This window comes from Odontomachus brunneus, unplaced genomic scaffold (assembly GCF_010583005.1).
Source record: "Odontomachus brunneus isolate Ranch 3 - 2012 unplaced genomic scaffold, Obru_v1 Obru_scaffold_020, whole genome shotgun sequence".
NCBI classification, from domain to species: Eukaryota; Metazoa; Arthropoda; class Insecta; order Hymenoptera; family Formicidae; genus Odontomachus; species Odontomachus brunneus.
In genome coordinates, this window is record NW_022639470.1 from 945687 (window position 1) to 969235 (window position 23549).

A 23549-nucleotide genomic window follows, 5' to 3' on the forward strand; every position below is an offset into this window, starting at 1 on the left:
CGATTCCAGCATTATTTCACGGCTCAAGCAGGATTGATTCGTCGAAACGACGTTGTTAATGTTGAAAATTCGATCGATTCGAAATTGCTTCGAAATTTAGGCATTTTTTAATAACAAAAGGTAGCGTATACAGAAAGTTTAATGAAAGCTCGACATATTTTATTTTATGTGTATATGATAATATAATTTTATAATATATTTTTATTAAGATTTTTCATTATCAAATCGGATATCATTTGACTTCTGTAGATATAAAGGTAAATATTGAGGTGGATATAAAAGTCCCGTACCATTTTGCGGTATTCGTAATAAATCTTGAAATATTAATTAAAGAAGATTAATGTATTATCGCGTACAATTATGTTACAATTTTCTTTTATTAATAATTAAAAATCTACATGGTTATTTACGAAATGGTAAAGGGCTTTTTTGTTCCATTTAACCTAATATACAAACCTATAACAGCACACATCACCACTATAACTATCATATCACGCGTAATTATTCACCAATCTTCTTTAATTAATATCTCGACTATTATTGCAAATATCGCAAAATGGTATAAGATTTTTATATTTACCTCAATTTGTTCTACGTTTCCACAAAAATTGCGGAGGAGAGTTTGGGACATCCTGTGTATATAATAAAAACTATATTTTTCTGGATATATACGCAACTTTTTGTTACTCTCTCTCTCTCTCTCTCTCTCTCTCTCTCTCTCTCTCTCTCTTGGAAATGCCGACATTTCAGTGCAAATTTCTGACCGACAACTCTCGACATCGACGTCGAAGGGACGTCGTTTCGATGAATTATTTCTGGCTAGGGAGTCGTTGCTAAGTGAAGAAATGAAAGAGGCATAATTTTTCGAGGCTGTACGTTACCATGCGTAGATGCGAGCCTCCGGGTCGCGTGATGCTGTACAAATGGCATCCCCGTGTGCGTCGTAGCTTTCTCTCCTTGATATGCGCTCGACTGCGGACAGCCGGTGCGCGGACGCGCAAACGTGCGCGCGGACGTCCCACCGGCTGGAACTTAGCGGTGGTGCGGGTGAAGTTGTCGCACTCGTCGGCGTCCTCTTCGTCGCAGTCGTCGTCGTTACGCTCGTCCTCGTCGTCGGCGATTATGGTGTCCTCGTCGTCGTCGTCCTCCTCCTTCTCGCCCTCGTCTTTCTCGCGATCGTTGAACAGCTCGGCGCACCTCGCGGATATGTCGCTCTCGAACTCGCGCAGCCGAAACACATAAACGCTACTCTCCTTGCCCTTGTCTCCGGCGCGGAACAGGAGTATGCCGTGCTGCTCCACCACGTCCAACTGCTTGATCTGCACCGACTCGTCGAAGATCAGCCGGTGCGAGAGACCGTCTGGAGGCAAGAGAAGCGTGATTACTTAACGTGACACGTAACGTGTGTCATTCTTTCTAACATTTCTTATCGTTCAACCTTTAACTCCGGGCTTAGGTCTGAAGTCAACAATCTCGCTGCGACCGTGAAGCGATTTTACCTTCGAAGCTAAAGCACGACAGATATATCCGTGATATTTGGCGTATAATATATACAATCGTAAATACGTATAATATATACAATCGTAAATAATGAAGGACATTTCTTTAATAATTTTGTTTTCGTCAATTCTTTCGCGAGATTGCTACGTCGGAATAGCTGAACTTGAAGATGCTCGTTACTAGCGTCACACATATACTGAACGCATATACCAAATATCTTTTTTTCAGTGTGTATATTCACACAAATTAAGGGCCGATTTTTTAGCAGTTTAATTTTACATTTAAGTTTAAACTTAAATCCAAGTTTAAAATATTATTGCAAATTTCTAAAGGTATGTGTGACTTTCCCTAAACTCTAATTAGTTTAATTGACGATTAACTGGCAGAATTACCAATGGTAATTTTTAACTATGTAATTTGTTATCTGACAATAAATTAAAAATATAAGTCTGACAGAAAATTAATAATTATATGTGTTAGCAGAATAGGATAGTTAATATTTGACTAATATCAATTTTAAATATATATTATAAAGGAATAAAAATCTCTTCACAGGCTAATTTTTCCATAGCGCGCAATATAAATTTACATTTAAATTTTATTTCTATTCTAAGACACATATATATAAATGTATTTCATATGAATGTTTAAGCAGAGAGTTCAAATATAAATTTAAATTTAAACTACTATTGTATGTGAAAAATCGGTAGTAAAAAACTCATTTTAACAACAAATTCTTTTTTATTTTCCATTGTCGGCAATTCTGTCAGCTGAATAAATCGTCGATTAGTTCAATTAGAATTTGTAAAAAGATCATTTTCAGTGTTTATGTTATATAATTGCGTAAAAACAAATATAATATGATCTACAGAAAGAGTTTCCCACGTAAACCGCGGCAGCGAACGTGTTAACTCTCGCGAAGTCGTGTCTATGAATACAGATCTCGCGAATGAGAACAATCGAACAGGAGAGCTTCGGAGAATTTGCAATTCACGGCGATAAAGGGAAACGCACGCCTCGTCGACATCGACGAGAGCAGCACGGGCTCTTCGATCGATTGCTAATCGCGACTTTTAATTTGCCACGTGTGTGCAAGTTCGCACTTCTCATCGACGAAGCGGCGCTCCAATTACTCGGCCGCGCCTCGCGTCGCCTCTTTGTTAGATTCCGCATGATCGGATTCCCTAGATACTCCACGTTACGTTTTTACCTTCGATGAGGAACGTGCCGCTCTCGGTGGCGATGATCAGTCTGCTCTCCAGCCAGACGTCGCCGCAGACGACCTCGTGGGGAAAATCGGGATAGATGCACCTCGGCTCCCATGGCCGCGGCTTCAAAGGACCGACCGTGGCGAGGGAGGTAGGCGCGAGACCACGCATGATAGCCTCCAGCTTCAAGGCTTGTCCGACTCGCACCATCTCCACGGCGCGCGTCTCTTCTCGTCGCCGTCCCGGTGCCTCGACAACGTCCGAGAGTGCCCGGCGATTTAGCATGCTCTGTCACGAAATTAGCCGTGTTGATCTTATAATTATATAGCATAGCTCTCAATCTTTCCCTCAGACTTATTCCCGACGAGTACATCTGACGAGTGCAATCACGTTTCAATATTACGAGAGAGTTTTCCAAGTTTTATCAGGTTTTTTGTCAATCTTAGATTATTTATGCCGATGCACACACAAAAATACATACTGCATTTATGGAATTATGTTTAAAATATTTTATAAATTTATATGTCTGCAAATCTCTTTCTCTCTCTCTATCATAAGTTTATTATGAGCATCAAATTGATTCAAAATACATTCTGAATTCTAGTGTACTTTAAATTTCCTTCAGTGAAAAATAACAGTGTTTTTATTTAAAGTGTTAGTGAACATACTCTTATTCGAAATCGCAAGAGTGAATATTTCACTCAAGATTAGAATAGATTCTGACCTCATTTGAGCGGATGTTTCAATCGATTGAAATGAATATGTTTCTTTGGCGGTGGAATGCATCAAATTCACTTTTCAATTTCGAGTGAAAATATTCACCCAACGATTCAAAGTGGAGAATTCACTCTATAGGAGTGAAAAATAACTCAATTTAAGTAACTCGACTGTCATTTTACTTCTCGAGTAAAATTTCACTCCAAGAAATTTAGAGAGTAAGTTTAGCATTTCAATGATTAATTTAAATAAAACTTTAGTTTGTTTACTGCACAGAGTCGAAGCGATTTTTTCTTCGATATTTGTAATATTCTTGTAAAAAAATTAATTCTATTTGTGAGCAGACGATAACGAATTTTTCTAAAATTTGTGACGAGTACATATTTTAAAACTACTATCAAAGAAATATTATTTATTGAAGATAATTATTTCTTAAAAGAAGAAAAGTGAACTGAGTAATCTCTTCATTTAGAAATGGAATGAGATATTTCTGTGTGTAGTCCGTTATTACCAATGTGAAGTTGTTTTGATCCTCTTAATTGTCTTTCACTTATAATCTGCTTTAGCATTTTCCACCATTTTTGTCTACAGAAGGAAGATAAAGTAATATCAATTGCAAATATTTTTTAAATTAAATTGTTGTTCAAAGTGTAAGTCAAAATGGCTAACATTGGCAATCTAGGGTGAACATGTTCGTTACCAGCATCACTCATGTGTGAAATTGCTTTATGTAAAATATTCAAATTGCTTATTTAATACATTTTATGTGTGCATAAGCAAACATGCACTACGTCTACGTAGTTACTAAAAATATAACGTAGGCTATAATGAGCGACTTTTAATTTAGGCGCGATAGCGAACGTGTTAAAATATTTTTTCCCTTTTATCTCGATGTTTCGTTTCCGCGAAGCGGTGTAATTGTGCTTGCTGGACACTCGATCGCGATAACCAAGCTGTTTCGTTGTTTCGGTCGAGTATTATGAATGAGAGAGATTGATCGAACGGGGATGAGGGTGTGGGGAGTACATGCGACTAAATGGAAGGCATGCAAGGTCGCAAAGTAGCTTACGTTGCTCTTGCTCTCCTGCGAGTGCTCCTGGTACATATCTCGCAACAGGGCGTCGAGAGTCCTCTCCCGCTTCCTGGAGAACGTTGGAGTGTCGAAGGTGGCTTTCTCGCCATTGATCAGCTTAACGAGGAGAAACTCCCGGAGATTATACGGGTCCTCGAAAATTGGCGGGCAGGGTAGGCTCGGCCCGAACAGGGGCACTGTCTCGTCGCAATAAATAGCAACCCGCCATCCCTTGCCATCCGCCTCGGTCGTTATCACGGCGAACACGTCTAAGCAATGGGAGATAGATCGACGTTCAACTAGCGATATCTTCACACTTGATTTCAGACGATTTCTCTCGCGTTGAATTTCGCATCTCGCTCAAAATTAATTTCCGATTATTGATCACGCGCCAAAGACGATATATTGCGAAAGAAGTAGGGGAGATCGAGCGATATAGTCCCAAGAGTATGTTACTCATGTGCTTGTTTTAGTATTTATCTTGAGAGGAATAATGGGTACACAAAATCGCAAAATGGTCCTTTTAGAACATAAATACGTTTCTCTGACTTTCATTAAAATAAAATGTTACAGGTAAGGAATAATGTTACAGGTAAGAAATAGAAAAAACTAAATTTTCGAGCCTCTCGAAATAATATATTAAAATATTCTTTTTAAAAATAGACTGAATAAAATTAAGCGATGTATTACTAGTTATAATGTAATCTCTTGTATGATTTCTTGTATAATATTCTGGTAATAAATTAAATTTTCATTCATCAAGCGATTGAAATAGAATACATGGGTGGACGAGATAAAGGTGGCTCATAATTAAAGGGCGACAGGAAGGTTGTGGAGACCTTTCGTGGAGACTCTGGAACTATTAATCAGGATACATATTTTATAACGTAGCCTTCTTACTCTGCGCTACTGGGCAAGTAAACCCGGTACTAGGGCAAGCTATGTTGCTGCATATTCGTATTTTGATTGTTACAAAACAAAATTAAGAGGGTCGTAGCGGGCATTAGTACATAGAAGAAAATTGCTTCTATCATATTTATACAGTCAGAAAAATTAGTTACCTGAAAAGTTGCGCGCAACTTTGAAATTTTAAATCATTATTCTAAAATATATAAATTCTAAAATCTAGTTCTAATCTCCCCTACTTTAAACGTGAATATCATTTCGGAACAGGCCATTAAAAGCTGTGAAAATTATGTATTATGGATCATTTAAATCTCTGCTAGAAAATAAATGCAGTTTGCATAGATATCTGCTCAGGTATAAATTGTCTAATATTAATGCATTCTCATTAGTTGAAAAATGTTGCGTGGGAATTGGAGAGCTTCATAGAGCTTCACAGAGCTTCAAGAACTTCATAGAACTTTATAGAGTTGAAACAGTTTACTGTACAACCAATTCTTTCCAAGAAATAATATCGATAATGTTAATAATTCGATTTTATAATGTGCACGTATTATAATATCTGTGTGTCGTGAATAAATTAAAAACTTATTTATTTATATTGTTGAAAAGGAGCAAATATGTATATATATAAATTGCATGAGAAATGAATAAACTAGTAGAAAAAAGTATAGAATAAGAAAAAATGGAAGAAAATCAAACATTTGACAATATTAAGTCTCGTGATAGAAATAACAACTAAAATTATAATTGAAAGTGAACAAAAGAGAAATGGAGTTATATATTAGTAATATATATGAAGTTACATATTAATAATACAGAATTTCATTACGGTAGGATTACATTAGATTGTTCTGATAATAATGATACAAATAAAGACTGTTATCATAGCTTAGACCCCGAACCTGATAATACAAATAATATAACTACAAGAATCGATAAAAGAACATATGCCATGTGATGGTTGCGAACGATATCATATCAGGCAAAAAACATGAAAATATATATTACGCACCAAAGATTTCTTGCGTTATGACTTTTATCAGTATTAAAATTGTTCAATTAGAAAGCAGATATAGAAAATGGAATATCACTAAAGCGAATCTGTCCATTTTATGAGCAGCAGACGTAATTATTAATAAATTGAATTGGTTTTTGTCCAGTTTTCGTTCAGTAAATAGCTTCAGATTTTGCGCATCTTTCGTACGCAGTAACGAAACGTTGTATTTTGATTGAGATCTCAAGTAATTTTATTCTTCAGTTACTGTTCAGTTACTGAAGTTTAGTTGACAAAAGTTAACTGTTCAATAATTGCTCGAAATTTGTATTAAATTTCTACCAAGGATATACATAAATAGAGATAGGTGCATGAGATAATACATCGACTGAAGCTTACGAGAATACAAAGACGATCTGCAGGTGTAGGTCGAGGAAGGAAAAAAAAACAAAAGAGAAATGAGGATCACTGTGTGGTATTTCAGCATCGATTCTGCTGCTCGTGTAATCTTTATGTAAACAGCAATGGACAAGGTTCGCGACCTTATCCCACCTTATCGTATTATATTCTTCGGTTCTCGTTTACGTCAGATTTCAATGTGGAAAAGCGATATCGCTGTGTCAACTCACGGGTAAATTGGCTTCTTATACAGTTGGGATTGAACATATCCACTGCCGCCGGGTCGTCCGTGTAAATGATATTGACGATGTCGTTGCCGATGTGTCTCTTCCTCTCCAACTGCTGTGGATTGTCCTTCGAGTACGGCAGCATCGTGCTAACGTGATACATCACTTCGTGACCCGCGTAAACCGTGTAGTAACTCTCCTTACCTGTCATATCACCTGAAAAATGGCAAAACGCGCGAGTGGAGACACGAAAGTGTGAAAGTATGCTTCCCAAGGTCGTCTAAAATTTAAAGTTTCTTGTGGATATCATGGAAAATCAGGGAAAACTGCACAAAACTAAATTATCGGAAGTTGTCGTTCTACGATTATAAATTATCTAGGATAGCAACTCAAGTCACATATTTTTCTCTTTACATGTATACAGAAAAAACAAAGTTGAATCAATAGAATTGAATCAATAGAATTGATTAACAGAAGCGACTAATTCTTTTTAATTCAGTAGCAATGTTATCGATATAAATACTCGAGTTATTAACAAATACATCACACATTACTTTAACAACTCTACATAAAAAACAATATAGTTGGCCCATACAAAAATCTATTTTTGCCAAACAGATTCAATAGTGAAATATGGATAAACTAATTATGTGATCGCTGCAACTACGAAACAATTGTTAAATTACTGGCGTTGAAGCAGTGACAACATCTGGTTGTTTCAACCAGAGTGTCTCCATAGTAAATGTCACTCTAACCGATTTCTGATTGCCAGAATCAGATCACATGCAATTATCGACCATCTATTGACAATCTATTGATAATCTATTAATGATCTATCAATGATTATTTGATTATATCAATACATTGATATAATTGATATATCAAAGTAACTGAATTATATCAACTCCTCCCTCCCCCATACGCATTACTATCATAAAAAGATAAAGATTATATGGAGAAAACTACTATGATTGTATATCTACATATTCTATGATTAGAATTTCTATGATTAAGGAGAAAATTTATGCGATTTCAAGTTAAATAGATATGACATTAAATGTTGCTGTTATTATACGCTCATCTATACAATTCTTACAACCACATGTTTTATGATATGTAATGTATATCCTCAGATATTTAGTTGCCTTAATCAAAGGAATGTTATCGCCGTCTCTCTGTTATAGTATGTAGAGCAAATATAGTTGAGAGATCCATAGGATTTGGTTACGCCTTGCATTACTAAGAGTACCGCTCAAATATGTATAGACAGGCGGTAAAGAAGACCATTGTATCACTTCTAGAGTATTATAGTTACCATTTATTTTATATGGACGAAAAATAACATTAATATTTTATTACGGCAATCATACGAGGTTTGATAAAAAAAAATTTTTTTAATTTCGCGAGCTGTATAAGTCCAATTGTTACAATTTTTTGTTGTTGTGTTAGCACACTTGTCCTTGGCGTATCTTGACATTGGTAGCCATATTGGATGCTTACTTTATTGTTGGCTGTCGAAAAGATTACACGTGTTTTGGTATGCTCGGCGATTTTTAACTTGTGAAAAAAATGGAACAAAGAATTTGCATTAAATTTTGCTTTAAGAATGGAATAAAGTGCAGCACCGCATTGGAAATGTTGAATTGCTTTTTAGCGAATCTTCTATGAATAAAACAAGCGTTTACAAGTGGTATAAACGTTTCCAAGAGAGCCGAAAACATCGAAGATGACGAGCGCCCTGGACGCCCCAGCACATCAACAATCGATGACAACGTCGAAAAAGTGAAGAAAATGATTATGGACAATCGCCGAATCACTATCAGAGAAGTTGCTGATAATGTTGGCATATCATTTGGCTCATGCCAAGCAATTTTTTCGGATGTTTTGGGCATGAAACGTGTGGCAGCAAAATTTGTTCCGAAATTGTTGAATTTTGTTAGTGAATTTTTGGCCAAAAACAACACTGTGATGCCTCAACCTCAGCCCTTCGCCGGACATGGCCCCTTGTGACTTCTTCCTATTCCCGAAGCTGAAAAGAACCATGAAAGGACGACGTTTTGCCAAAGATAAAGACAGAATCGCTGAAGGAGCTAAACGTCATACCGAAAATTGCGTTCCAGAAGTGCTTCGAAGTTTGGAAAAAGTGCTGGCACAAATGTATTATATCTGATGGGGAGTACTTTGAAGGGGACAAAATTAATATCGATGAATAAATAAAGATTTTTTGAGAAAAACGAAAATTCCGCGTATTTTTTAATCAAACCTCGTATCTAGGCAAGTAATATTTTCAGTATTTTTTCCGTGTAGAGTAAGGGTAACTTGCAAGGCTGCTTGCAACTAAATTCTTCTAAACTTCTGGTTATGTGTATCATATTATATGTACTTGTTATGTGTACCATGTTATGTGTACTTTCTTTTCCGTGTAGTATCACTTTCAATAATATTGCTTTTAAATCAAGAACTTTTATTCCAATTGTGGCGCGCAATAGAACAATTCTGATGATTCAACAACATTCTTTTCCTTGTGTACAAGGCAAAAGTAGCAATGCTTGGACACGTATCTAGCTCTAAACATTCTTATTGTTTTGGTCTTTATACGAATATTTAAACTTATAAAAATTATATATACATATATTGAATATATGCGTATACATTCTAGGTTGAAAATTCGAATATTTATATTTAAAATTAATAATTATATTTATTTAAAAACGAATAATTATATTTATTTAAAGATCAAAACAATTATATTTAAAATTATTCGAATAGTTATATTTAAAATTAATAATTATATTTATTTAAAAACGAATAATTATATTTATTTAAAGATCAAAACAATTATATTTAAAATTATTCGAATAGTTATATTTAAAATTAATAATTATATTTATTTAAAAACGAATAATTATATTTATTTAAAGATCAAAACAATAAAAGAATGTCCACGATTAGGTACGTATCCAGGCACTGGTACTTACTTGTACTTTGATCTATCTATTATTCGTAGTATATTGCGTTCACTCGTTTTATTTTTGCAGCGTCGTCGTCGTTATAAGCAGAAGTTTTGAAAGTTCGCGAATCTTGCGGCGAAAAAAATTTGTTCGTCGAAAGAGTCGGGTAATTTGCGAACTCGTTTTGTGCAACGATCCCGATCCTTCGTCGCTTCTCCTGATTGCGGGCTTCAAGTTTGCGCGCCGCCAATATCCATATTATTAACGTACCCTTCACGTCCAAGCCACCCCTGTATTTGTCCCAACCTTTGAGCCGTATCCTCTCGCCCAAGATCTCCAGAAAGCTCTCGAAGCCGGGGCTGCCCCTTTCTGCGAGAGAAATGAGGAGCGACCTCAGTGATCGATAGCGTTATCCGTTATCACTTAATTTCCCGCCCCCCGCCCCGCTCCGACTGTCTTTTGTTTTCTTCGTGCTGTATAGTCGTGATATATATAAGTCGTCTTACCGTTCGACAACATCTCGTCGTCGGTGATCTGACCTTCTTTCGCGTAGATGACACCGAACTTGAAGTTCACCGAGCCCTCTTGCTCCTCGAGCAGTAACAAATCCTGCGGAAGGATCATCGGGTTAGTCCACGAGGCGCGCACACTTCACGACGATGTTATTTTGCTCGGTATAAAATTAGACAGAGCGTTTGTGGAGCTCACCTTTTGCAGTTCGGGCGAGAAAACTTCGCGCGGCGCCTTGTCGAGCTTCTCGAGACCGAAGAAGTTGCTGAAAAGTATAAATAGCGACTCGTGTATTCAATTAGCGCTTCCTATTACTCGGCTCGGCTCACAAAGAGAGATAATTACCTGAGGATCTGACGGATAGTCATGGTCTTGTTCGCCGAGTACGGCAATGATATTTTCTGCGCACCCTATGTGAAATGAAAATAGAAATTCCTCTCAATTCATCGCGAATGGTTTTGCGTTCTCGCGGCACTCGACGATATTGTTTTTCGCGACAAAACAATATTAGATGTCACGGTAAAAACGGAGAGATTGCGGTATAAAATCACATCCTTTTGTATCCGCGTCTCATGAATATAGAGTAAATTGGATATTACGAGAGCGATATCAGTTCATCTTAGCAAGCTAGTACTTGGAACAGATCGATACATGTATATTTCCTTCGTGAGAAAAAAAACTAAAGCCACAGACTCAAGCCGAAGTTTTGCTTCTGCATTAACCCTGCAGATTTTGTCAAATTTAAGGAATTAATGAGAACTCTCGAGATATAATATTCTACACAGGCTATAGAGTTACTTAATATTCAATTATATCGATTATTCTATTAATATCTGAGTTTTGTTCTCAATTTCAAAGAGCAAATTAAATAATTAATAAATAATAAAAATAATTAATAATTAATAATTAAATTAAATGATAATATAACTTACTTAAGGAGGCAAATTACTTTTTCAGGCCAAAAGAGTAACAATATTTGGGAATTAATTTAAAGAAAACTTCTAAATTAATAGTTTGTATTATATATATATTATATATATTGTATATATATTATATTATATATATTGTATATATTGTATATATTATATATATATATTGTATTGTATATATATTATATATATGTTTGTATTATATATATATATATATATATATATATATATAAAATTATAATCAAAAATTGAAAAAACATTTTTAATAAAATAGTGAAGAAATATTTTTTATAAAACTTTTGTAATTATAGCCTCCAGAATTTTTATTTTCAGACAACAGGATTTCTCTGCTTATTTTAAAGAAGAAATTAAAATTTTCTATTAAAATTTGCGTTATTTTTATTTTATAAATAAAAAATTAAAAAGAAAATAAATATTTTAGTCCAAGAGTTGATAACTACAACACTGTTTTACAAGAAATTTTTTCCATTTTCTTGTTTCGATTATGCCAACGTAAATCATGCAAACCAGAGCGACCAAGAATGCTGTAACATCGTTTTTGCAGAAATAAATTTTTTGTTTAAATATAAATGTATCGTTTAATTACATATGTAAAATTCAACATACTCATTTAGTAATTTTTTTTAAATAAGTTCCCGTAGGTATTATTGTTTTTCTAATCTGGAAAAGTAATTTACCCACTTAACTACAGATAGAACATGTACGATAAGCAAAAATGTAATAATCAATATGGAGGTAAGAGTTTAATGGATAAATAAGGCAACAAACTTTCCTCCTTTATAATCAGTTTTTACCATCTTTTATTATTAAAGTTTCTATAAGATTTCGAGATTTAAAACGAGAGAAGGAGCTGCCGAGGTAAACAGTAGGAGTTGTATGTGTTGTACAGTACAGTAAAACCGTGCATCAATAGAAGAATTTTTAATTTTTGATTCGGTACAACAGCAATAAAAAAAGTCTGAAGAACAAAAAACGAAAATAAGGCGTTGACAAATTAAAAATCGGACTAGCGGTATTTTTAAAAGCGGTATTTTTAAAACTATTTAAAAAATAGTTAATAAATAGTTAATAGTTAATCTAGCTAAAATTATAGTTATTTTTGGCTCTAACCATATTTGTTGGTAGTTCTAACAAAAAAATTGCAGTTATCGCTTAAAGCACTATCTATAATGAAAACTTAAGTCATAAGACTTAAGCATTAAACCTTAAATTGCTAAAAAAGCCCTTGTCTACAAGGCTACTTGCTTTAAGAAATAGCCGTAAGAAATTGACCAACCACAGTAAAAATCAACTATGGTTGGTCAATTTTTTACGGCTTACGTTTTAAAGCAAGGTTGTGCACAAGGGCAAATTAACCAATCACAATCAAATATGAGGAAATTAATCGACTGTGATATTAGTTAATTTCTTACGGCTTAAGACTTAAAACTTAATATAAATAATAATTAATTAAGCTTAACCCGTAACCATGGGGTCCTAGGTACCCCAACTAATTTTATTATAATTCCCAAACTATCCACTGTGTGGCATTGATATCTTCAGTATCTTTCAAGTAGCAGTTTTCAGTATGACAGAAGAAAAGATCGTCAAGTTATTTGTAAGTAGCTATGAATTATATGGATTTGTTTTTTGTCTGGGGTCACAGTGACTCCATGGTACCGTTAACGTAACTTTTATGAAAATAATTTTTTTAAATTTCAGCTCAATATATGACTCATTCTTCACGCAAAAAAGTAAAAGCTCTTGCCTTTCAGTTAGTAGAATCTGAACTTAAGAGACGTCTCAATATATTCATAAGCCATTGCGTTTAATAATTTCATCTATTTTAAAAATTGAAGAGATTGAAAGGTCTAACATTATTTTGCCATCCAGAGTAAGATGCAATAAATGTCATAGAGATAAAGATATAAAGACCAAAGTAGTATATGTAAGATGCAATAAATCAGTATGTACCAAATGTGCAAGCACCATCTGTAACGATTGCATCTAAAAACCCTCTAGATTTTAATGTTATGTTTAATTTAACAATACCTGTTTATGTTTTTTATATAATATATGACCTGTGGACTTAGATTAAAACATGCATTTTTTTTCTCCGATTATTTGTCTTTCAGTGTATTTTATTTCGACACTGTCCACATTGTATTCATTTTATATTCAGTTTATGTTTTTTTTTAGAGTACTGAAAAATTGAGTTGTTATTATAAATGTTTAGTTATAATATAATACTAGTAAATTATTATTTTCGAACTATAAAGCGTTTTTCTTCCTACCTTTTATTATCATGTTAAAAATGGCAAAAATTTATTGGGGTCCACCGGACCCTATGGTACCCGTAGCTTGATTAAAATGGCCTGGTACCTGTTACGGGTTAAAGGCCATCACACACTAAATTCCGTAAGGACGTAAGATGTAGCGTAAGGAAATCGACCAATCCCAATCGAGTATTTGGCTTTCCGTATCCCCTTCAATTTTGTCCATAAGACATAAAACGTAAGTCGAGAAATACCGTAAGACTGAAATTTTTATGGCTACGTCTTACAGACAACCAATCACAAATCAGCACAGAATATACATTTTATTGTAAAATCTGGTTCTAGGTTGTAGGTTAGGTTATATGTGAAAAACGTCAAAGAGAATTGGATTTAAGGAGTGGCAAAAAAATAAAGTATGTTTATGAGTCAATAACATAAATCAATGTTCTATGGGCCGGATTCATAGCTGAATCTTATATCCTGCCTTTTTGTTATTATTCTGTATGTCATGGACTTTACGTTTTACGTCTTCAGTTTACGTCTTACGTCCTTATTTTGTGTGTGATGGCCTTAAATTGGTAAATAACATCAAAGCAGTACAAGACTCGGTAGCATAGTATGTAAGGTATAAGTCTATAATCGTTAACGAGGGTTCGATCCCCGGGGCAAATTTTTTTCGATTGTTTTTTTTAAATAACCACGTACAATTTTTTCCTTTAACAAATAACCTGAAAAAATTTTATTTATACATGTACAAAATTATTTCTTTATAATTTTTCTTCTTAATTCTTTTCTTGAAGTGTTAAAGGCCAATAGGAACCAACGCTGCTTGTTTGTGTCAAAATGGAACATTTTCATAATACATTATTATAAAATAATGTTATGCTAAGAAATATGCAAACGTTTCAGTCTTACGTCCTTACGTCTTTACGGAATTTTGTGTGTGATGGCTTTAAGTTGATAAATAACATTAAAGCAGTACAAGCCTTAGTAGCATAGTATGTAGTGTATAAGTCTTTAATCGTTAACGAGGGTTCGACCCCGGGGCAAATTTTTTTCGATTATTTTTTTTAAACAACCACGTACAATTTTTTCCTTTAACAAATAACCTGAAAAAATTTTATTTATACATGTACAAAACTATTTCTTTATAATTTTTCTTCTTAATTCTTTTCTTGAAGTGTTAAAGGCCAATAGGAACCAACGCTGCTTGTTTGTGTCAAAATGGAACATTTTCATAATACATTATTATAAAATAATGTTATGCTAAGAAATATGCAAACGTTTCAGTCTTACGTCCTTACGTCTTTACGGAATTTTGTGTGTGATGGCTTTAAGTTGATAAATAACATTAAAGCAGTACAAGCCTTAGTAGCATAGTATGTAGTGTATAAGTCTTTAATCGTTAACGAGGGTTCGACCCCGGGGCAAATTTTTTTCGATTATTTTTTTTAAACAACCACGTACAATTTTTTCCTTTAACAAATAACCTGAAAAAATTTTATTTATACATGTACAAAACTATTTCTTTATAATTTTTCTTCTTAATTCTTTTCTTGAAGTGTTAAAGGCCAATAGGAACCAACGCTGCTTGTTTGTGTCAAAATGGAACATTTTCATAATACATTATTATAAAATAATGTTATGCTAAGAAATATGCAAACGTTTCAGTGTTATTAACATTAAAAAGAATCAAACGACGATTGAAATGTTTGTATATTTCTTAGCATAACATTATTTTATAATAATGTATTATGAAAATGTTCCATTTTGACACAAACAACAAGCAGCATTGCCTCCTATTGGCCTTTAATACTTCAAATTTTTATATCTTGAGTCTTCATATCATTTGAAAATTCTTTTTTCTTCAGATACAAGTAACTTAGATTTTTTGCTGAGATAATTTTTTCTAATTACAATTGAAAAAAAAATATTTATACAACACGTCAGTTAAATATAACGACGCATTTCTCAACATTATGAAACATTCTTTGTTATCCAAGTATCGATAATTCTAATGTCCATATATCTGAATTTGATATTAATATTAAATATGCATTTCAATAAATTATAAAAAATAAATTATAAAAAAGAAGCATACTTACTGTTTAGTAAAACAGTACACTGCATTTAACTACGTTGAACTGTTGTAAATGAGAAGAAATCTTTCCAAGTTTGCTATTGGTTGAACTTAACGTTTTACGGCAACTGTGTGTCATGGACTTTATGTTTTACGTCTTCAGTTTACGTCTTACGTCCTTACGGAATTTTGTGTGTGATGGCCTTAAGGGCCTTCACACACAAATTGACATAACAGTAACGTAAGATGTACCGTAAGAATTGACCAATCACATTCAAAATCGTCGAACTGTAAGGTCGCTATTTTGATCAATACTCGATCGTAATTGGTCAATTCTTACGGTACATCTTACGTTACTATTATGTTAAGTTGTGTATGGAGACCCTTAGGGGCGCCGCACACGAATTGACATAACAATAACATAAGACGTACCGTAAGAATTGACCAATTACTTTGAGTATCGTCAAACCGTAAGGTTGCCATTTTTGTGAATACTCGATTGTAATTGGTCCATTTTTACGATACATCTTACATTACTTATGTCAATTCGTGTGCGGCGCCCCTAATAAAGCTTAAGGTTGCGTTCCGTTTCACGCATTATGCGCGCATTTCCTACAATATACGTAACATGAACTGTAGATAAACGCGCGCATATGCGTTAAACGGAACGCGGTTTAAGTCTCAAGGGACGTCTACATTGGAAGTAAGCAGTAAGAAGTAGGAAGTAAGAATAAGAAATTGACCAATCATAGTTGATTATTCTTCTCACATTCGACTGTGGTTGGTCAATTTCTTACTCTTACTTCCTACTTCTTGCTATTTATTTCCAATGTAGACGTCCCCTTAAAGCGAGAAGCACACATAATGCATAATGCACAACGCATAAGCGAATAGACCAATCAGGATCCTTTATTCATCCACTCTCCTCGTTCAGAGGATCTTGCAGAATGCATGAAGCATAATACAGAAAGTGTCAAAAAGTTCATAAGGATGAACTTTTATGGTTATGGGTTAGTTGTAAGAGAAGTGCACATATACGAAACAATAGAAGAATTACTTAACCTCTTTTAGAACATATCTATCAAAGTAAATTTAAGTGTTCTTTATTAATATTTATTTCTTTTCGTGTTATTAAATACGAGATCTATTATAAAATGTTCTCCTTTTGTCATGTCGCACTTATAAGATTTGCCAGGTCCCTTAACCATAAAGTTTTTATGCGCACATGTATGTGCGTTACTGCGTGTCATGCTGTGCGTTATGCATTCTCCAAAACTGTGTGCTTCCCGCTTTACGGTTTAAGTTCTTATTGTGGACACCGCTTTATGCGACTGGCACTTGCTCTCGCGTCTGCGCACTATGTTCGCTTTTAAATTGAGGTGAATGAACGCGTAGCTGAAGCGAATAAGTGGGGGGAGCTGTGCCCATCTGAGCCGCGGAGTGGGGCTAGTGAGTGCCGTCGCGTGTAGCGCAAAGTGAACTTTGTAGGGACAATAGTCGTGTTCCGCATTCCGCGTTACGACGCGTCGCGTCGTGACGTATTCGCAGTTCGCTGCAGCGATAACGCGAAACGATCTAGAACGCGGATCAATACAAACATCAATAACTTCACTTGTAGACGTCGTAGCGACTTGAAATAAAAGTCATTGAAAAGGGAAAATTACCGCGCTTCTAATAAATGTAAAATCATCCTTCTGTGGAATAAAGATCAAAGAGTGAAATCGTGTAACTATAAAAGACGTTGGTTTTGTGTTTGCTGAATTGAACATTAGTATGATTTATTGTACGAAAAACGTCGGTTTTTGCGCGTGTTTGTTAAACTGAATATTAATTATTAATTTATGTTAAAAGTTGATGGGAAACCTTGGTTTGAAGTTGTGATACAAAGCGTCAATTTTATATTTTCGATGAGTATAAGATACAACTTGACAGAAAGACGGAATGGGAACTTCTTATTTAGCAGCCATCTTTTGCGGTAGCGTCAAAGTTCAAATAACCAAGGACTTTCACACACAAACTGCCATAGCCATAACGTAAGACATACCGTAAGAATTGATCAATCACATTGAGATTTGAACCGTAAGGTCGCCATTTTGATGAATACTCGATCGTAATTGGTCAATTCTTACGGTACGTCTTACGGTTATGGCAGTTTATGTGTGAAGGCCCTAATAAATATAGCTTTGATAGTAACGACATTAGCTGTCGCTATTTTAATAACGCTATTATATATTTATATTTATATAATTATATTTTAGCTTCTGGTCCTTTTCCTGCTTGCGAACATACCGTGATCCGGAGTGCGTCGTTATCGTTTCCGTCGGTTTTTTAAATATTCAATTAAATTCTTATCGGCACCGTATTTACAAGCGTTTCTTTGGTCGAATCGTGTCTACATAAGTGTCAGTGTCAGTGTTAGTATCAGTGTCACGATGGAATGTCGGAGCAGCCGGGAGTAAAATGCAAGGTCGCAGAAGCGAGTGGAGATGCATCGTGTATTTTCAGGTATGTTGAATTATTTGTTACACAGTACATTTCCGTTTCTGACGGGCGCTTGAGGAACCCACCGAAAATAAGGAGATACTGAAATTCAGGTCGGTTTCATAGTTCGTCGTTGTTTAATAAATAATTATTTATTTTGTGGGTCTCTGATTATTCGTTAATTTTTGTCTATTTTACACAACGAGAAATAACGATCGATATAATCAAATAAAGCTCCATGAATACGAATCTATCATTTATTAGATTCTCAATTAAATATCGTGAGTAATTTACAACTGTAAACCAACTTAGAGATCTAATGGAAGTTTCGCGGATGTTGATTTTGGCGTCTGATTATGTTTCTCAAGTTGCGAGTTCTGTCTTGTTAATATCTATCTTGCGCTTCTGTTTATTATCGTTATGATACTGAGTCCGTATTTAAGTTTCTATTAGCGCATAGCATTGTTGGCCAAACAATCGTTGTCTTTTCCTTTACAACTCGTTGCTCTTCATTATTTTGGAATTTTTGGATTATACAGATATTCTCAACGTCGATAAAAAGAACAATAGATGGATTATGAATAAAGACAGCGCGTAACATTTTATTCTCTTATTTACTCATTAATCATTTAATATTAAGGTGACCAGATTTCCCAGCCCTGAATTCGAGATACTTCATAAATGTGTGAAGCGGGGGGGAGGGGGGAGGGGGCGGGGAAAGAAGGATAAAAAGATCCGAAAATTATTTGACAATCATTGAAAATGATGACAAATCGGTGTCCCGAATATCACTCAAAAAATTTGGGACAAAGGATGAAAAATCGGAACGTTTGGTCATTTTAGCTGTATGTGTCGAGAAGGGAGAAGGTTACTCCGTAATAATGTATTTACGATATGTCCTGACAACCGCACGTAGTTGTTTTCATCACTCTAATACTTATTTCTATAGGAGACTCACAGGATACAAGCGAAAGACGTATAGAATACAGAGCGTTGTGTCCATGGCAGTTACTCGGTATGAAAAGATCGCAGACGCGCGCGCTGTCAATCACGTACACCAAAAGTTAGCGCGCCGAAAATGCTAAAAGTGCATGAATGTGAACGCGACAGTAGGTTTGTTCGAGTTGCTTGTACTATTCACACTTTTACATCTAATGCCCGTTGCACACTAGTGCATCCAAAACAACACAAATTTTCCAAAATACGTTCTGAAGACGCTTTTAGGACGCAGGAACGTCATCAGAATACTTTTGAAGGAGTGAGCTGTCTGAAAATAGCTAATATCTAATAAGTTTATTCACATTAATTGAACTTTTTACATCTTCACATTTAGTGCACATTAATTCTTTAGAGGTTCTAAAAATGACGTCATGATTTCCGTTCGTGTTACGAGTGTAAATGCAATTCTGATACACTTTTTACACTTGGCCCCGAGCACGAGTGAAAAGTGTACAGAATTGTATTTACACTCGTAACATGAACGGAAAACATGATGTCATTTTTAGAATCTCTAAAGAATTAATGCGTACTAAGTGAAAGTGTAAAAAGTTCAATTAATACGAATAAACTTGTTGGATAGCTATTTTCAGACAGCTCACACCTTCAAAGGACGTCCTAAAAATATTCTGATGACGTCCCTCCGTTTTAAAAGTATCTTCAGAACGTATTTTGGAAAATTTGTGTTGTTTGGGGTGCATTAGTGTGCAACGGACATTAGGTGTAAAAGTATAAATAGTACAAGCAACTCGAACAAACCTAGTGATGCGAATGAAGGCCAAATCACACTAGCGATTGGCAATTGACGAATGACAATTAAAGATTAGATTTTCGAATCAACAAGCTTCAGCCTTGGCTTGCTTTGTTCCAATTGGTTAAGTTCCAATCTTCAATCGTCAATCATCTATCGCCAATTGTTAGTGTGATTTGGCCTTGAGGTTGCACGTCAACAATGACGCAATCTGTATGGCGGACGCTTTAACCACTTGCTCGAGTTACTAACCACTCTAGACCAATCGCGTTCGTTTCGCACTACGAGGTTGTCATCGTGGTTATTCAATCTAGGCGTTGGTAATGAATCGCGCGAAGTACTCGATCTTTTCGCGCCAAGCAGCAGCCATGGGCATACATCGATCCACATCACTCCGCGTTTCTCGTGTCTTTTATAGTGTCGAAAGTGAATCTCACGCGTTAATAAGTCTCGGGAGTGTTGAGAATAGCGATGTGCAATCGCCGGGGCGTATCGTGAAGATGTCATTTGTAAGTAATCTTCTCGTTTCTCTCCGCGGTATATGCGGCCGGTGCTTGTCGCGACGTGTCGCGCCGATATCCCTTAAGCCCGTATCAGACTATAGATTAGGATTGAAATTAAATTGAAATTTAGCCAATCAGAGCAAAATTCACTAAGCTCAAGTTCGGTGAACTTTGCTCTGATTGGCCAATTTTCAATTCAATCTCAATTTTAATCCGTAGTCTGATACGGGCTTTACATTTGCTAATAACATCGACTCGCTCAAGTAGCAATAGAATCGGACGATCGTCGGATTTATTGAACGGTAATTAGAAATGCGGTGACAGTCAGAGAGAAAGAGAGAGAGAGAGATGCGGAATATTCGGGCGGTTGCGTCAGTAGGAAAACAAGTAGCTTGTTAGGAAAAGAGATACGGAGAGAGAAGTATCTCATAGATAGCGTTCTTTTCGCTCGCGGCGCCGTTCATATATTGGCGTATATTTTCAGCGCGATTCAACAATCTTGACCATTTTGATTCTCGATTTTTCTACATCGAGCAACCGCCGTGGACACATTGATCGACAATACTATCGTATACGCATTCTAGAATTCTATCGTATACGATAGAATATTATTTACATTTGTAAATTCACGAACCATAATCCATATTCAAAACGATAAAAAATGATAAAGCGATAGAATTTTATTCTATCGTTCTCTATCAACTTTTATTACCAGGGCTACAAATGACGTCTTCACGATACGCAAATCTCTATTCTCGAAGTATCTTCCAATACTTAATTCCGCACGAGACTTACTTTCGACGAGTTAAAGACGCGTAAAATGCGGAGCAATGTCGATTGATGTGTCCACGGCGGTTGCTCGATGTAGAAAAATCGAGAATCAAGATGTTCGCGCGATTGTTGAATCGCGCTGAAAATATACGCCAATATATGAACGGCGCCGCGGCCGAAAAGAACGCATTTTCTCTCCAACTTTTTTAACTTGTGTTTTCTTCTAATTCTATCACGTTAATTTTACGATAATTTATTGATTTTTAAGACAAAAAGAAAGAATTTGGATTACTTTACAAATTTGTTCGATTGATTACAAGAATCATTTTGTAAATGTATTTTATTTCAACACATTTTGTAAGAATTTTTGGTGAGAATATTTTCTTGCTTCTTACTTCATAAATAAAGATTACGGCCAGAAAACAGAAACTTTAAGGGAGCAAAACTTTGTAAGGCTAAAAAAACAACGATATTCGAGAATTTATTTCTCGCAAAACAACTGCTGGATGAATATGTTTGATTTTTATATAGGAGATGAAGTAATATTTCCATTTAAAATAAAAAAAATTTCCATTTTTTGTGCGGAAATGACGTTACAGCATCTATTACGCTACAAACTTGCAGCTGTTGCACGCCTCCCTCGTTCGCATAATTTATGTTACCATAATTCTCTTAATAAAAAAAAAACAAAATGAGAAAGATTTCTTCTAAAATGGAAATGTAGTTTTTATAATTTCTCGGGAATTTTTACTTTCAAGCAATTATATTTTTCGGCTTATTTTAAAGAAGAAATTTAAAATTCTTGTTAAAATTCGCTCTTCTATTTTATTTTATAAAGAGACAATAAAACAAAAATAAGAATTCTACGACTTGGAAAACTATAACTACAATACAATTTTATAAGAAACTTTTTCATTTTCTTTATTGGATTATTGTACATAAACGTAAGTCGTGCAAACTAGGAAGGCTGCAAACTTGGAGCAGCAATTAATGTTGTATGTGTGTGTGAAAAATAAATAATTGAATACACAATAATATTTATATCACAATAATTTTTAATGTTTTATCAATATCAGACTCTGAATTTATGCAAATAATAATTGATATGTTGTTTTATATTTTATAGCTTTTTTATTATTATATTATTTATTTATGCATAACTTTTTGTAAAAAATAAATAAATTGATGTCCTTTCGCGACTTTTAATGCAAAAAGTCTTTTATATGAATAGATAAGGAAAAAAGTCGATTTGCAAAAAAAGATTATTATACGATTTCGGAAATCGCTATAGTGATGAAGATCTTATATTTCTTATCAATTTACTTTTTGATATATACAAAAAGTTTTAGTTCTAAGACAATAAATGTCAACCAAAAAACCGCTTGAACTGTAAGAGTTAAACTCTTTCATTGCCCTTTTTGTGTTTTTGAGAGTTAATAATAATTTGAGATTATTAATAATTTGAGATTATTAATAATTTGAGAGTTAATAATAATTTGAGTTAATAATAATTGTAATTTGAGAGTTACATCTTGTTATATAATGTTATATCCCGAGATTTTCCATTGATCCTTCAAATGCGATAGAATTTATAGGGTTAATGTGGAAGCAAAGTTTCGAACCAGATTAAAATGCAATGAGATCTTTCATGAATTTGTGGTTTTTTTCTGAGTACGAGCTAAGAATGCAAACAATCACATAAATTCATCTCGAGGAGTGCAGGGAGCTCCCCTGCTAAGTAATATAACATCTACTCACAGTTCGTCTCCACAAAATCACTCGGTAATGTGGCACGCATTGATCACCAACCTCGCTCGTGACTACCGAGAGAAAGACGGGGTTCCTCTCTTGATCAGAGGCGATGTAATTTTGATGCACTGCGCACAGATAATCAGCAATCAGTTTTCACCTGTTACTGCTCAATTGCACCTGTACACCGTCCTCATTTACAATTCGCGATTATTATAATTAAATCATCAAACGCGAGCAATTGCTACCAGATAAAATGAAGCCCGCGCTTCAATGCGTTAATTGCTACGAGAAAGAGAGGGAAAGAGGAAAGAAGGGAGGGACGTTATTTTATTTCACGGAAAACGGTACTTTATGCATAAATTTTCCCGTTGAACGGCAGAGTGATTAATTCGGTCGAGCGAGTGAAGGAGGTAAATCGATTTGCATAAATCGTAATCGGATTTTTCATCCTATTTCCGCGATATTACACAATTATACGAGAGAGAGAGAGAGAGAGAGAGAGAGAGAGAGAGAGAGAGAGAGAGAG

General features: G+C 34.9%; 1 protein-coding gene across 6 annotated transcripts in view; it reads right to left on the reverse strand.

Annotated features, from left to right (window-relative positions):
- LOC116842017 (GTPase-activating Rap/Ran-GAP domain-like protein 3) overlaps positions 1-23549 on the reverse strand; it is a 96134-nt gene that overhangs the window by 8835 nt on the left and 63750 nt on the right. For all 6 annotated transcript variants that reach the window (XM_032810642.1, XM_032810641.1, XM_032810640.1 and 3 more), the window contains 9 exons: positions 23030-23148; positions 10830-10894; positions 10683-10749; positions 10481-10583; positions 10245-10343; positions 7027-7239; positions 4495-4766; positions 2711-2996; positions 882-1360 (listed from right to left, as the gene is read on the reverse strand). In XM_032810642.1, coding sequence (XP_032666533.1) covers positions 882-1360; positions 2711-2996; positions 4495-4766; positions 7027-7239; positions 10245-10343; positions 10481-10583; positions 10683-10749; positions 10830-10894; positions 23030-23148 — 1703 coding nt within the window. The remainder of the gene's footprint in view (positions 1-881; positions 1361-2710; positions 2997-4494; positions 4767-7026; positions 7240-10244; positions 10344-10480; positions 10584-10682; positions 10750-10829; positions 10895-23029; positions 23149-23549) is intronic.